This window comes from Parasteatoda tepidariorum, chromosome 3 (genome assembly GCF_043381705.1).
Source record: "Parasteatoda tepidariorum isolate YZ-2023 chromosome 3, CAS_Ptep_4.0, whole genome shotgun sequence".
NCBI lineage: Eukaryota > Metazoa > Arthropoda > Arachnida > Araneae > Theridiidae > Parasteatoda > Parasteatoda tepidariorum.
Window position 1 is genome coordinate 77,218,587 of NC_092206.1, and position 17,523 is coordinate 77,236,109.

General features: G+C 29.4%; 1 protein-coding gene across 1 annotated transcript in view; it reads left to right on the top strand.

Moving 5' to 3' along the window:
* The window catches only part of LOC107440194 (uncharacterized), a 40,516-nt gene that overhangs the window by 3,460 nt on the left and 19,533 nt on the right, over positions 1–17,523 (top strand). Inside the window, exons 2-4 of the mRNA XM_071179238.1 lie at positions 3,658–5,638; positions 13,813–14,035; positions 14,711–15,099. Of these exons, the coding sequence (XP_071035339.1) occupies positions 3,658–5,638; positions 13,813–14,035; positions 14,711–15,099 (2,593 nt within the window). The remainder of the gene's footprint in view (positions 1–3,657; positions 5,639–13,812; positions 14,036–14,710; positions 15,100–17,523) is intronic.

Consider the following 17,523-nt stretch of genomic DNA (forward strand, 5'->3'; position numbering starts at 1 on the left):
TTCTGAATGGTACACGACCATTTGTTTGCCAGAAGTCATCGGAGAAATTCGAAAAAAGCAGAAGAACAGGCGAATCATTCTTCATCATGACAATGCGAGCTCTCACACATCGACTCAAACAAAGGCATTTCTGACGGAGCGAAAGATCAAACTGATGGATCATCCGCCGTACAGCCCTGATTTGGCACCCAATGACTTCTTCTTATTCCCACACATCAAAAATAAATTACGTGGACAACGATTTTCGACCCCCGAAGAAGCGGTTGATGCATTCAAAACGCATGTTTTGGAGTTACCTCAATCGGACTGGAAAAAGTGCTTTGAAAATTGGTTCAAACTCATGCAAAAGTGTATTGATCATCATGGAGAATATTTTTAAAAACAATAAAACCAATTTCGATCCTACATATTTGTTTTTTGATTATTAGGCCAGAAATATAAATAGCAACCCTCGTATAGTATATAATAGAAAAGCACTCTTCTCTCTTACATATTCGAAACACTATTTTAGAAAATTTAATTAATATTTCTTTCAGTATAATTTTTTACCATTTATTAAATAATAACAGTTACTAGCAAATATTATTTATTGAAGCTTGTCGTCTTATTTTCTGCCCATTATTTTCTACATCCGAAATGTGATATCAGGGTAAATAAATAAAGAATATTTGTATGCAAAACGACAATATTATAATTATGCAATTTGCGTATGATTATAACATTTAAAAGCATTTAACTGTACATAAAACATATTTAAGAACCAATTAAACTTAAATTATAATTAATGCATATTGCTTAGTGAAGTTTTATTTTATTTCGACAAAATTATTAATTTACCCTGATATTAAACGTGATATCAAGGTAAATTAAAAAAGAACATTTGTGTGCAAAACGACAATATTATAAGCATGCAATTTATGTATAATTATAACATTTAAAAGCATTTAACTGTACATAAGGACATATTTAAGAATCAAGTAAACTTAAATTCTTAAATATGTCCTTATTAAATTATAATCACTATAAAATTATAATTACTGTAAATTGCTTAGCGAAGTTTTACTTTATTTCGACAAAATAAAAATAATGAATTTTAAATGAAGAAAAAGAGGACAAATTATTCATTAAATTTTAATAGTATTACAGAAAGAAGATAATTACTAAATAAATTTAATGCAAAATAAAATGACAGACATAGAAATATCAACGTATATAATTTACATTTATTTATTGGATATTGTATATATTTATTAATCTCAATTATTTGATGTAATTTGTTCATATCATCAGTTTTATTCAAATATATTTAAATTTATATACTTTAACAAAAATATGCAGAAGACATTCAAATAAACTATCACTGTTTACTCTTTAAATGTTTCCATTTTTTAAAACTCAAAAATTAAATAAATTTGGAAATTGGATTGCTAGAGGTAAATAATTACAGAACTTAAATATTTTAATCAAATTTGTGTTCTCTTCTCAAACATAATTATATAATTTTTTAAAATATTTCTGATGTGAAAATCTATTTTAATTGTGAGTAAAATAATTAATAGTAAATATTTATTTTATTTGTTTCTTTTTTTATTTTAAGAAAAACTAATTTTACCCTTATTTATAATTTGAATAAAATTCGATAAGTTAGGCGCATATTTAAAACATCTAAGTTTAGTACCTCGAAGCAATATTTGTAATTGCATTTTCTACACATAATAAAAAAATTCTAAAGCTTCAAGATCAAGCATATTTTTTTATGCTTTTTCTTAAAAAAAATTCTAAATTAGTAATTCAGAATTCTTATGTAATGTGTCGAAAATAGAGTTTTATTAGACAGTTTTTTTTGTATTATTACGATGAATTTATATTAAAGCAAGTAATGGAACGATAAATAAACAAGTCATAAAAAATATTTTTCTTATAACCGCTTAAATGATTTCGTTTCAGAGTAGCAATGAAATAGTAAATTGCGAATCTAACGAATTTTTTTTCATTTATTCTGAACACTGAAATAACTTTTTTTTCTCTTTTTAGTGAATAAATTTGAAATATTTATTTCATTTTCATTAACAAACAAAAGAAAAAGAAGCACAATATCATTATTTTCGCAATTCTTTATAATATTGTATCTTGATGATTTTAATTTTTTTCTTTTTTTACACAAAAAACATTAACTCAAATAACTCAAAACTTTTGCGAAAAATACTTTAAACATTTGCAAATTTATAAAAAAAATTTAAGAATGAATTCTATTATACATTTCACAAGAAAAAAAATTTTCTTTAAATATATACATAGATCCAAGATACATCGTAGATTGTACTTTGGACTATTGGATATTACTCCTTGCATAACATTGATTTTCAGTTTTGCTTTTAATTAAACGTGTTAATTTATAGGATTATTTAGATATCCATGCAATAAAAATTAAATTTTCGTGTAGGTTGCATAAACTTATAGAAATCATTTACTCATAAATATAATGACAAAGAATATGTAATTGGAAATTTATAGGTTTAACATGAACCTAAATATTTTTCACATACTAAGAGTTTCAAAGTTTGTCTAAAATCTATTTGTGTTAACTGGATCTGATGCATTTTTGACCGGTTCAGGAACAGCAGGCATTCACTTGCTATTTATAGACCTAAAAAATTATTTTTCTTAAGAGATTGATATTTTGTCCTAAACAGAATGACATTTTGGTACTTATCTGCCCTAGTTTCATTTTAAAAAGCAAATCTATTGGGATTTATTTTCATATCAAATCAATTGAAAAGAAATGACTCAGCAATTAAAAGATCAAAAATAAAACACGAAAGATTTAATTACTTTTTATCCCTTTTATTAATTATTATCAAAATTAAGATAAATAGATATCTGATTTAAAAAGTGTATTTGTATCTGATAATGAGTTGTATCAGCATCAGCTTAAAACTGATATCAAACAGTTTTTAGGTACCCATTTTAATTATAAGTCACTTATTTTAATTTCAAATCAATCACTGATTCATATGTTTTGTTATCATTAAAAAAATTATCCCCCCCACACAAAAACAAAGTAGCAATCATTCATCAATTTTTCTTCTAATGTATAAATGAATATTATGACAATCTGTATTTTGTATTGTTTATCAATATCTGTACCAACCGGGTCACAAAATAGTGCAAAATAACAATTACAATATTACAAGACATAATCTTGAACGGAAATGTCTAACGGTAAAAAATATATAATAAAAAAAACAATTTTCATCCGACCGAGATTTTTCTCAGAGAGATTATAAAAAATGCAAAATTTAGCCTTCGCAGAATTTTGACGCACGGAAACTGAAAAGGATATTTTCCCGAGAACGGGAATTATGTTTTTTTATATATATTTGAAGCTAACTCGCATAATAAAAAAATAAAATAAATAAAAAGGTAACCGTTTATACGTAACTCTATTTAAGGACTACATAAAACAAATTCCTTAATGTAATTAAACTAATTTTATAGCATGTTTGTTTCATAATAAACATTGAAACTTTATATTAATGTCTAGAAGTTATTACTACTTTCAATGCAAGATTATGTATGAAATATAAATTTCATCAGCATATATTTGTTTAAGTTTATTTTAATTATGTTCCATACTGATTTACACAATTTTTCCAGAGGCTGATTATCCTTCTTTTATTTCTATCATACGTCGAAGGATTATGCATTCAAGCCGTGAAAATACAAGAAAACTGCTCAATTTCGGTAAAAAAGATACGAAAAAAGAGAGCATTAGATGAATCAGATGTTATTAATCGCTTCGAAATGGAAAGAGTATCTCCTCTTTATGATATCATTAGACAATTTCCTCCATTTGAAGATGATTGGATACCACCCGCCTTTACTAATTTGCCATCACTGTTCACAAACATCCCATCACCTCCAACAATACTTCCACTGGATATTCCACCTACATTCAAAATTGATGTAACCAAAGATGGACATCATGTGGTCAGCGAAAGTGGGAGACGAAATGGTCCCAACTCAGCTTTGAACTGGTGGTATGCAGTAAATTCGTATTCAAACGTGAGTGAGTACAACTATACAAATAACTACAGGTACCCCAAACCTATTATCAGCCATCGAATTGAGCTTAAAACGCAGTCTCCTCGAAAGTCAGATGAAGACCACGTGTTTAACAAAGTGCTAGGTTCAAGCACTGGCCACGGAAGTTCCATAGATGAAGTGTTCCTGAAATTAGAAACCACGCCAAGAATGATTTCTACTACAGCGCCAGCTCCTGTTACTCAGAAACCAAACATAACTACACGATATATTCTGTTGCAATCCGGAAGGATTGTTCAGATCAATGTTACTTCTGTTTCTGCTCCTCTCAAACAAACTTCTACAAATGGTAGAAACCCCAATTTACCACCAGTCTTTTTTGGCAGTCGGATAAGAAATAAAAACTCGTCTACAACTATAGGTCCTAAAGTTCAAAATAGAGCTGATAATAGCCCCATTACAAACCTAAATCGAGAATTAGTAAACCAAAATCAACAATCAGAAGTAAACAAAAATAGAGCAGAGAAACTAACTGTCAGTCAAAAATTCCAAACTCGAGTTGACAATAGTCAAAATGCAAACCTAAATCGAGAATTAGTAAACCAAAAACAGCTACCAAACCTTAATAAAAACAGAGCAGAAAAACTAATAGAAGTAACTATTAAACAGCCAGAAGCTCTGACTAAGGAGCATGCACCCATACGAGAAACAACAACAGCATCTACATTTAAAAATGCAATAAAACCAGACATAACAAAATCTACGACTCCATTAAAAACAATGGCTCTGACGACAAAAATCCCTTCTACAAGTAGGCCAATAGACGTAAGAACTATATTTTTGGCTCCAGCTTCAACAATACCCACCACTACTGATAGAACTATTGTCTCAACTAAATCGATAGCAACCACAACAACTAGAGCTTTGGTGTCAGCTAGGACAGTACCTGTCACAACGATTAGTGCTATAGTCTCAACAAGGCCAATACCTACTACCACAGCTAGAGAAGTGACTCCAATAAAAGCAGTAGCGACTGCAGCTAAAAGTAGTATAATCTCAAGTACAGTAGCTCCTTATGCCACAAAAAGTTCCACTTTGCCCGTTTTGACTGGTAGGAGAGAAACTTTACCCCCTAAGAACATAATCGAAACTATTTTCAATGTCTTGCAACCAGGTACATCTAAATTCCCATTTCTTGTCGTCAACTTTGACCCAACAAAAGTTAATTTACCAGGGACAAAAAGTTTTAGTGCTGAACTGAGAGAAGCACCCGCAAGTAGCACTTTCGCTGGTGTTAATACTTTCCCCACTGCATCTAGAGAAACAACTGCGAAAAGCACATTCTATTCCGTGCCTAGGGAAACACCTGCTAGAAACTATTTGCATGCTACACCATTTCAAAGGAAAGATGATAAAGCAAAATATTTCACTAGTAAGATAGAGTACGAAAAGGAAGATTCAAATAAACCTAAAATACTGCAGTACAGCTTTACGACACCAATAAAAAAGCCAAATGTTTTGCAAACTCAAAAAATTCCATCTAAAGTCCCCACATCATCAATTATTGAATCTACGAGTGGAAATCAAAATAGCGGTAAGTAAATCTTAAGAAATATCGTTGCTATAAAAAATTCTTATTTTGATTGAATTTAATTTTATTCTTGTGGGATAAAAATGTAGTTGCATGTTAATAGCATCACCATTTTCAGGTTTCTTAATGTATAGTGTTTTACCATTAAAAGCTGGTCAGCTTTTTGCATCGATTTCTTTTTACTGTGTTGATATATTAATAATTTTTGGCATGGTTTTATACAAAAAGGCTTCATTTTAATTGCGTATAATTGCATTTAATTGCACGCCCGACACATACCGGGCTGACTCCAGGAGGGTTTAAAGCTGTAAATACTATAAAACTGATGTAACCTAAAATTTAACTTCAAAAACGTTTTACTTATTTCTTATATGCTGAATTATTAACTAAGTAATTTGCAGGCTTATTAATATACAAGGCGAATTATGGCTAAACACTAAAATTTTCACGCCAACGTTGTTAAAATATTAGAAGTTGCTTTAGATTATAACTAGCCATGTCACAAATTAGGCAAATATTGATTATTTTTTTGAACGAGTGTACTGTTTCGAAAGTTTTATTTTTGTTTTTGTTGAATTGTTGAAAATGACTTTAACTAATTATATTATTTAGTTAAAACTATTGTTAAATAAGACTAATCAGTAGAAATTGTTAGTAAGAGTGCTTTTTTTTTTAGAATAAGACTAAGATATTTTGGTGAGAAAAAATGTGCGCACACAACAGCCATAAAGACATCGACTAATATCTATCAAAGTTCACTCATTAACTCACTATACCTAAATGGAATTTTTTGAACCTCTTAAAAGACGGTGTGAAACACTTTGATGTATCGCCCCATCATGAATCATAATGACCATTTAATAATTTCTCTATTCGCTTATATTTCAATATACTGATTTGCAGAGTTTTTGTTTAGTTCATTCACTGATTCACCCATTTTCTGATTTTTTTAAATCTTTGATTCATAAAGAAGAAAACAAAAGAAACAAGCTTTAAAAGCAGTTGCAAGGCAAAAATATTTTAGTTCTATAACTATTTATGTCGAAACTACGGTAATATGCTTAAGTAAAAGCCCCGAAAGCAAATGCTTTTTAGGAAATTTTTTAATCAAGCTACAAATACAGATTTGGGAAAAATAATTAAATAATGTGTTTTTGGATTATTATTAATTATAACTTACCCTTATTAATTATTTATCACTGAAATTATCAGAATTATTTTTTTATAAATGGCAGATATATGTAAAACGAAAAATATAAAACAGATTTAAAAGGGATCATGTATAGTAGTAGCCGGTATATATGCAGCGAAATTGACGTCACAGTAGAACGTGAATAAGTGATTAAGAAGTGATTTAGCCGAAAACCGAAAGTGAGCGTATTTTTTCCCCACTGTATTTCTGGTTTTTAGTTTCGGTTTTATTTTAATATTAGTATTCGATGGTGGCAACACTAATTTATGTTTTAAAATTTTGTGGTGACAACACTTATTCTTTTCATTGTTCTGGTGAATATGACGTATAGTATGACGTCACGCGTTATTCATGTATGAATCTATAACTCAATTAATTAATTTATTAATGAATCTATTACATAATTACACTAAAGAGTTAAACATAATTAAGATTCTGAAATCGCCTGACATTTTTGATAGGGCCTAATATTGTAGTTTCGTTATTATTCAAGAACTCCTATATCGTATTAATATACGTATTTAGGAAAGATAAATTTATGTTTGCTTATGAAAAACATTTAGCTTATATTTTTAAAATTGGATTAAATAATTATATATCTGCAGTATCTATTCAATCATAATTTACAAAAAATAAATATATTAATAATTAATTTTTAAAGTTATTGTTTTATTAACTATCGTAATTTAATAATAATATTAAAATATTATACTTAATTTTAAATCTTATAAAAAAATATTTGAATCATTTATTCTGATTTTATATTCGACTAGAAAATAAAAATCTATATACGCATTTATATTATGTATTCAATTACAATTTAAATTTCATTTTTTATACTTTGAAAATAAGTCAAGTGTTTATCTTTATTATTTTGTTAAATAAATAATACATCGTAGTATTTAGCAAAATAATATATGTATTCTTCGCTTAAAAATAATTCATTTGTAATTTTAAAAAGCAAAAAATTTAATGTATAATTGAATGCTTCATTTAAATATATGGATATTTATTTTCTAGTTGGAAGTACAATCAGAATAAATAATTCAAATTTTTTTTATTAGAATTAAAAACAAGTGTTATATTTTAATATTATTATTAAATTACGATGGTTACTAAAAAAGAAATAAGTTCAAAAGGGAAACAAATTTATTAAAACACTTATTTAGTAAATTCTGATTGAAAAGGTTCTGCATATATCATACTATTTAATCCAATTTTATAATTATAAAATTTTAAAAAAATTTCATAAACAAAAATAAATCATTCTTTCTTAAATATCTATATTAATATGACATTGAAGTTCCTGAAGAATTGCGAAACTAAATATTAGAAGCAACTAAAATTATCTGTCAATTTCAGAACCCTAATTATGTTTAACTCTAACTCTTTAGTGTAATTATGTAATAGATTTATTAACAAATTAATTAATTACGTAATAGATTCATACATCAACAACACGTGACGTTATACTATACAAATTTTCACCAGAACAGTGAAACTAATAAGTGTTGCCACCACAAAATTCTAAAACATAAATCAGCGTTGCACCACTAAAAACTAATATTAAAATAAAATCGAAACTAAGAACCAGACCTACAGTGGAGAAGAAATAAGCCCACTTCCGGTTTACAACAAACTTTCGCCTTACGGGTAGGCAGAAGTAAACACCTCTTGACGCACTACTGTGACGTCACTTCCGCCGTATATATATCGGCTACTACGACTAACAAGTCAAACGAATATATTATTTAACATTATATGAACAAAAGAACAAATATTCAAAGATTTTCATCATTTAATAACTAATTAAGCTTTTTTAGGACTAATCATTAGAAACTTTTAAAAAAAGGTGGGAAATAGTTTGCTCTTCATTTTTTAATTTTTAAAATGATAAGAAATCGTTAAAATGAAGCGATCCGTTTGAAGTTTTTCTATGCACCGTATTCTTCCTATGAACAGCGTGAAAGAACTATAAAGCCAGTTTTGTAGACTAGTTATAATACTTGGTTAAATTAAACAAATACATTTTAACCGAAAGGTTTTGTGAAGCCAGGATACAAGAAAACTTTGTTCTTGGCAAAGCACTTCGGGTAATTATTTTATCCACTTTCAGATGATAAAACACAACGTTAACGATCTATGTTGTTCATATACGCAGGGTGTCCCAAAACGACCGCATAAACTCTGCACAGCTAAATTCCTCGTTGGGAGTACATTAAAACTGCGCAAAGAAGCGTTCCGGTACGATCCATAGTTTACGAGAAAAATACGAAAAACTAAGTATGACGTCACTGCCTAAACTTAACTAAACTCACCGGCGCGACAGCCCATGAGGGCCAAGGCCTACTGTGCCCATCTCAGTTTTCTTGACCTTGGGCTCTGGGGTGCAGGAGCAGATGTTCCGGTCAGGTGGTCAGCCAAACGCGGAACCCCCAGTGTTTAGTTCCCAAGCATGCTTGGTACTCATTTATCGACCCACTGAAGGGATGAAAGGCTGAGTCAATCTTGCCCGGCCCGAGGATCGAACCAGGGACCTGTGGCACGACAGCGCGAAGCGCTACCGCTCAGACACCGGGCGTCATGACGTCACTGCCGGTGCAAAAAAGAAAAAAAAACCTTTATTGGACATATCAACAACAGTATTTGCATATCCTTCAAGACGATAATGTTTAAAACGTTCACCGCGCATATTCTGCTTTAAATTATGCATATTATACTGCTGTTGATACGTTCAATAAAGTGTTTTCTCTTGCACCGGCAGTGACGTCATACTTTGTTTTTCGCATTTTTTTTCGCAAACTATGGATCGTACAGGAACGCTTCTTTGGGCAGTTTTTATGTACTCCCAACGCGGAATCTAGCTGTGCAGTGTTTATGAGTTCGTTTTGGGGCACCCTGTATAAAGGAGTTCTACAAACATAAAAAGAATTAAATAAATCCTATTCAAAATTTATACATACAAAATTGTAAACATACTATATCAATTATCAATATATAATTTCTGCAATAAGACTTACACATTTGTAATATATTTTTATTACTTAAGCGGTACAATAATAAAAAAACTCGAACAAAGGTTAGAAATTAGCGAATTTCCTTTAAACTAGTGGGCTGCGCCCCCTGATCGCTAACGCTCGTAAACCCCCGAAACTTGCTACGCAATCTTATATGGTTTGCTTCGCTTGCTACTTACTTAGGTACATTGCAAATGCACAAAATTCTAAGAATTCAAAACAATCATTCAAATCCATATAAAAACTTTTTTTTAAAAAAATTGCATCTTTCTAATAAATACTAAGTCATTAAAATAAATTTGAATTCAAATAAATGACATGTAATTCGTTAAACCTATTAGAAATGTGCTATAGTATAATTCGTAATATAAATCAAAAATCGTCAAATAAATTCGTATAATATAAATTCGTGAGAAAAAGCGCTTTCGACAAAATACTAAAAGAGAGATCTATCGACAAAGACTACTTACTTCTGCCTAGCTTAATAGTATGAGAATGCCGCAGCTGATGCTCTCTGGTTATTTCAGTTTCCGTTTTTAAAAGTGCTATATGTTGAGCCACCTCAGCTTGATTTGGCATTTTTAGCGGCAATCATTGGTCGATTCGCCGTATTAGAGAAATAGTAACGCAAACAAAACAAAGCTAACGTTGCCACCGGCGGAAAAGAAATACAGCCAAAATTTGGGAGCCACGTAAGAGAATTATGTATATTAGATTTGTGCGTTCTTTTTTTCCTGTCTACTACTTTAAATATAAAATATGTTTTTTAAATAATTATCTCTCTTCATTTATTGACATTTTTTTGGCCTTCTTACAATGTCAAGCAAAAGATAGGCTATTTTAGAAATGTTTAAGCAAGGAAAACGGCAGTGTGAAATCGCTCGTTTGCTCAGTGTGCAAAAGTTAGGACTATCTAAAACATTCGCTTTGGCGGGATAAATTGAGGATACTTGCAGCCAATTGTACAAAATTTCAATAAGCGTTTGAACCTCTCAATCACTATGAATGGCTGTCACTTTGAAACCAATTAAATTCATTATTAAAAGTCCACTCTTCTAATTATTTTTTATATTTTATCAAATTATTTATTTTTGATGAAGTTTAATTAAATATCAATCCGGAATTTCTTACCGCGCTCTTTATAATATCTGGAAAAAGATAAAAGATAAAATAAAATTACCTATATAGGGACTTAATTATTTTCCTTTCTGTGTCTGTTTTGAGTAAGAAAAAAAAAAGAAAAACCATTCTAAAATGATTTTCGCTTTAAGGTAATAATAACTAAGCAATTGTGGTACATTAAAAATATACTAGAGAAATAAAAAATAAAGAACTTTTTTTAGGATAACACAAAAAAAAAGTCAGCTTAACCTGAATAACTTTTAATCGAAAGGATTTTCACATGCCAGGTCTCAATCTTAATGGAAAAAACGTACATTCTCTAAAAAAACACCTTCTTCTATGGACTTGAATTTCTCACTCCTAAATTATGGGAGGTAGCAGCAGTCAGGGAAATCTGTTACAATAGTTTGGTCAAGAAAGCTGTCCAAAGTTTGACCACTTAAAGTTGAATTCCCTTTTTTTGAGTTTTTAGCTATATCGCGAGAACTTTTTAAGTGAATCGATCTTTTTGAGCAAAATTATAAAATTCGGTTTTCCAAAAACGTTTTAGTGCAAAATATTAGTTTAATATTAATAATTTTTTTTATTAATTTATTTAAGATTTGGCCAAAAATTTTTAATTTATGAAGTATAAAAATCTTTGCAATATAATGTCATTTTTATAAGGCAAAATACGAAATTTTTATGAAATCTGTCGAATAGTTCCTGAGAAAATCGAATTTTAAATCTACGATTTCATTAAGACTTCTTCATAAAAAAAATTTCCTTAAATTCTTCATAAAATTTCTTCTTAAAAAGACATTAAAGTATAAGATACGATCTGGAATATACGATACTTCCTTATGATACAATTTAAGATTCTTTTTCTTTTCAATCAAAAATTAATTGGTAGATATTTTTTTTGGACATTATGTATATTTGTAAAACCTTATACATTGTCGTTAAAAAAATGCTAAAGCAATATTTATTTTTAATTTATTCTTTTTACGAATTTCTAAAGATAAAATTTTTAACGTCACTTAATAATTTCTAAACACTCTTGCTTTTTTTTTCTTTTAAAATTTTCCCAGTCACGGCAATAAAGCCAATTTTCTGCTCATTATTGACAGTAAAAATTTCGTTAAGCTTTTTGCTACGCTGGTGTTCTCACAAATAAAAATAATTCAAAATAAATATTTTCCTAATAGTTAAATTTACCCATTTTCTTGATGAAAATTTAATTGCAAATTATTTTCAAATTATTTTTGACAGTATTTAAAAGGGAAAAATCATAAAAAGCAATATTAATATTTTTCTCATGTTTTTTTTTGCAATATTTTATAAGCTGTGCAAATTGCTATCTTCTTTTATTGCTGGTAATATGTTTATTCTTTACTCCCTAACCGTAATATTAATAGTTAATTTTTATTTATTTATTTTTTTTATATTCTCTTTATATCCCCTATGCTTTTCTCTAATGGAAAAATTCAACCATTTTTATTGCTTTTATATTGATAATAAAAAAGTGCACTCGTCAATTTTAAAAGAAAATTTAAAATTTGACAACAAAAATAATATTATATACTAGAGATGAACATTTCTGAAAAAAAAAGCTTTTTCCTTTAAATGATTTAATTATTTTCCTTTGAGAACACTCGTCTGTTTTGCATCAGAAAAAAAAGAAACCTTGCTAAAATGTTTTTTGCATTAAGGGAATAATACCTAAGCAATTGTCGTACGTTAAATTTGCAACAATCTTAAGCACGCTTTGCATTCTACTCAATCCTATTAAAATATATAAAAACAAAGAACTGCTTTCCTGAAGATAAATCTAATAACCTGTATTTACTTTTTTTTGATCCACTTCCCCGTGATGCTAATTTGCATAAAATATTGAATGGAAGTATGAACTAATTAGAAAAAAAATCCTATCTTTTAAGCATTAAAAATAATCCGTTTCTTGTTATTATGGAAATTAAACTAATGATTTTTATCGAAACGAAGTAAGGATATTTTCAAAAATTCCTTTTAAGTTAATCAGAAAATTTATTACTTTGTTATGTCCTAAATATTTATATAATCCGAAGATAATGTTGTTTCTAGAAATTGAGCAAGTTTAGAAAACCTGGAAAATTCCTCAATTTATTTTCAGTTATTTCAATAAATTCATATTAAAAGTTGTTTTTTTTTCTTTCTTTTTTCCTAAACTGAAATTAATATCAGCAGGAGGAAAAAAAATCTGGTAAAATGATCGTATTTGTAAGATTTCGACATTTTTAATTAAAGCAATGTAGTTAAAAACCATTATTTAATGTTATATGTAAAGTATTATACGGTATTTAAAGAATTCATTTAGTAATTTTTCCATCTGTATAGTACCGGTTTACTGAAAATACTGATTTTAACCAAATTAAAACCAGTATTTTTAATGGTATATATAAAGTATTATACGGTATTTAAATTATTCATTAAGTAATTTTTTTGTTCGTATAATACCGTTTTACCGAAAATACTGGTCTTAAAAATTATCGTACTTATTACCACACATTTAATAAAAATACAAAACAGGAAATTGATTTAACTGAAAAAATGGCTTTTTGGATTTTCCTCAGTTCATCTTAATTATATAGTGAGTTTCAAGACCAAAATGATACAGTGTGTTGCTCGACCATTCAAAAACAGGACATGTATATTTCCCATTAGCCCTGTCTGTATTATTCATTTAGTCGATTAGCCATGGTCAATAATATTTTTATCTTTACAATTTATTTCATCAACTAAATTATTTTAAATGCACTTATTCCTCTGTTTTCACAAATTTCTTTGAAATCATGTTATTTTTTTATTTACCGGACAAAATATTTCAGTCAATCCAAAACCTGGTAATAAACCTGCTTCATCCAGAGAACGAGAATTCGATCCTGTTTATGACTTTTCAACATTTGGTGAACCTTTGCCCGAGACAAGTCATGAATTTTTCCGAATTGTAACTCTACAACCAACAGCTTCCGTTAGCCAACGTTCTACAACCACTTTGAAGGAGAACATTGTGCAAACAAAACCTCCCGGCTACAGAGGTATTTATTATACGTATATATATTTTAAAACTCTTTAATTCACTTTATCAAAATATTTTCAACACAAAGGTCTTAAATCACTTTTTTCATAAAACTAAATAGTTTTTGGAAATATAGTGATAAACCACTTTTTCCCTAACGTGAAATTTTTAATTCAAATTATTTCTTAGTGTTGTTTCGAAAAAGTGCTCTACAAATTTCTAAAACTTTAACTAGATGGCGACACAATGCATAGAAATGTGTTATTGTTCTTGAATATTAGTGATTTTAACTGTTGTCGTTCCTTGTAACTCGTTACGTATCTGTGGCACATGAGAAAACGAGTCTTCTGTGCCAACATCTGCGGTGCAAGGCTTCCTACTTAAACCTTTATTTTTCGCTATAAAAGCTTCCCTGAACAATTTTAAAGATGTGGATTATCATTATGTAATAGCAAGACTTTTGTATTAAGAACTTATCGGAAAAACTAAGCAACATTTGGATGTAATTCAATGTTGAATTTACAAATGCATGATAACATAAGAAAAGTAGATTTAATTGTCTTTATATGTTGCCGTTATTTAAAAACCTGACATAATAAAATAATGTATGTACCATAAAACTACTGAACTTCCAAAAAAATCTTTTTTTTAATCCGATAAATATAATTGATTATGTTCTGATACTAAAGCTCTTCAATTTCAAATAGGAACCCACGCTTTTGCCACTTACTTTGTACTTTGACTTTTATTTCAGGCATTGGGCATGTACAGCAAGTATTCCCCAGAAATCAAAGAATCACTTCAGCGTCTACAACAGCCTTAACACATTCTACCACGCACTTTTCTGTACCACAGTCGACGAGAAAGTCTCGACAAAATGGATTTCACCTCAGAAATTCAGTGGGATTTCAAACAATCCCACCAACTGCCCTCTCTGATAGAAGATTCTACTCGGCAACGACTCCTTCTCCACTGACATCAGCCACAACTGAAGCAAACTCTGTGAGAATGCGAATGGCTGAAGTACTTGCTTTTAAATTTGAACCAACAAGAAGAAGTGTTTTGACTGCTCACGAAATTGGGAAAACCCCTTCAGGTATGAGTCGCAAATTATCCACCACGTGTTATCACGATTTTTCACATTACCACGGAATTAAAAAGAAACGCTTCAGGCATAATCGCAAGTTATGACTTTCGAAATAAGGGAAAATATTTCATATATATGCACTGCAAATTAGTGTTCTCGAAATTAAGAGTTAGGATACGGCGACCCAGGCCGCAGATTCATATGCTACAAGTTAGATCCTGGGCTCCCAAACCAGCACCCCCTAGCAAAAACAAAACGGACTTCGAGGTGCAAAACCCCGAGTCAGGCTCGACTATGAGCACCACAATCATTCCGACAGACATGGAAGACCAATGAGCAGTCAAGCAGCAATAAACAATTAAAAATAACCATTGCTCCCATGGAATTAAAAAATTAACATTCACGTATGAGCACAAATTACAGCTCTAGAAATTGAAAAATAAACCTTTAGGTACAGATCTCAAATTTCAGCTCTTGAAATTAAAGAACCTTTTTAAGGCAACGAATAACACTTCCCGAAATTTAAAAATAAACATCATGAATGGATCACAAATTATAGTTCTCGAAACTGTAAAATGCCCTTGAAATATGGGAGGAGGGTACCAATTACAGTTCTCCAGGTTAAAAATCACAAATTGCTGATCTCGAAATCAAAAAAAAAAAAAAACTTCAGATATGGGGGCCACAATTTACAGCTCTCGGAATAGGAGGAAGAGAAAATCCTTCAGGTACGGATTACAAATTACAGCTCTTCAAATTTAAAAACCCTTTTCAGATATGGGCAATAAATTACTCTTCTCGAAATTGGAGAATAACACCTTCAGTATGGGTCGATCAAATATACGTAGCTTTCATATACTCTCAAAAATTCTATCGCACGCTGAATAAAAATATAAGTATTTTGAGCCATATTATCGTACAAATATACTGTGACCTTAATAAAGTGTAAATTAAATCGTGTTTTCTTTTTTTTAAGTTCTACTGTAATATCTTGCAGGTGTGTTTAAAAATGAGTGATTTTTGAGGCAGCAAAACTGTATTAAGGTTTCATCAAATTCAATCAACATTGTGAATCAAAGCGCTTTAAAACATCGAACAATATAAAACCGATTTTTCTAAATGGTGTTAACTTTACAATAATTGGTGACTATCGTCTCTTCCCCTACAAAATATTTTAAATAAAAATATATATATTGGCAATGTTTATATTTTTCCCAGTTATTCTTCTTATAAATAAATCTAAAAAAGATAATATATGTTATCAAATTAATGTACCTCTCATGAGTTGAGGCATGTAGTTCAAATTTTAAGCTTACAGCTTTTAAAAATTGAATGACTCAGAAACAACTTAACTGATTTCGTTTAAATTTTGTATTTTATCTTTTAAAAATATCTTGATGATGTAAAAATTTCTATCTCTTACAATTAAAACTTTTTTCGACTATTGCTAAAAAACATAAGCTTAATAAATGAGTATTAAAAATGATTTTTTACAAGGATTTAGAATTTTTAAAAACAAATTTTGCAATTTAACATGAAAACTTCAGTGCAATAGAAGTCCTCATTTTGGTTAATTTTCAAGTAAAAAGTGCTAACCTTCTCTTCTTTTGTTTTATAAACAGAAAGGAATAGAGAGTCACATTATAAAAACAGAAGAAAATAGAAAGCCTCGCTATAAAAACAGAAAAGAATAGAAAGTCTCATTATAGCACGAGTAGAAAATAAAACTATTTTCACTTCTAACTTATTACTTGATTAAAAACTTCATTCGCTTCAAAAATATGCAAATTTGAAATAACAGTCGACATGTTTCAAGTGCTCAAAAACAGAAGCCCATTTTCAAGAATTGCCAGACACGAATGAAAAGAAACACAAGTGATTTGAATTGTAAAATGTTATGTTGTCAACGAAAAATGGAAATTTAAAGGTGAGAAACAAAACTATAAAAGCCACAGTAACCGAGCGAGAAATATATGAAAAGCTAAACAAGTAAAGATGTGCTGATGTGACCCCAGCCACATCGACTCATCTTGATACCTTGGAATCTTGTTTTATTTATATAAATGCTGATTGCCTTATTAACGACACCCCTAACGGCTACAGTGTTTTTTCTTGTTCTGTTTTTCATCTTCTCTCTGTGTCTCTCTCTCTCTCGGCTACTGTGTTTTTTCTAGTTTTGTTTCTCATATTTTTTTTTCTTCCATATTTTGTTATAAACTTTAAGTTTCATATTTTAAATCATTTTAGTTTCTTCTCATTCACATCTGAATAGTTTTGATAATGGGTGCCTGTTTTTGAGCCCTTAAAACATATCGAGTGTTGTTTCCAATTTGTATATTATTGAAGCAAATGAAGTTTTTAGGCAAGTAATATCTTGCTTTTTCAGTTTCTTGCGTTTATTTATTTGTTAAATTCTTGCCAACTCATAACACT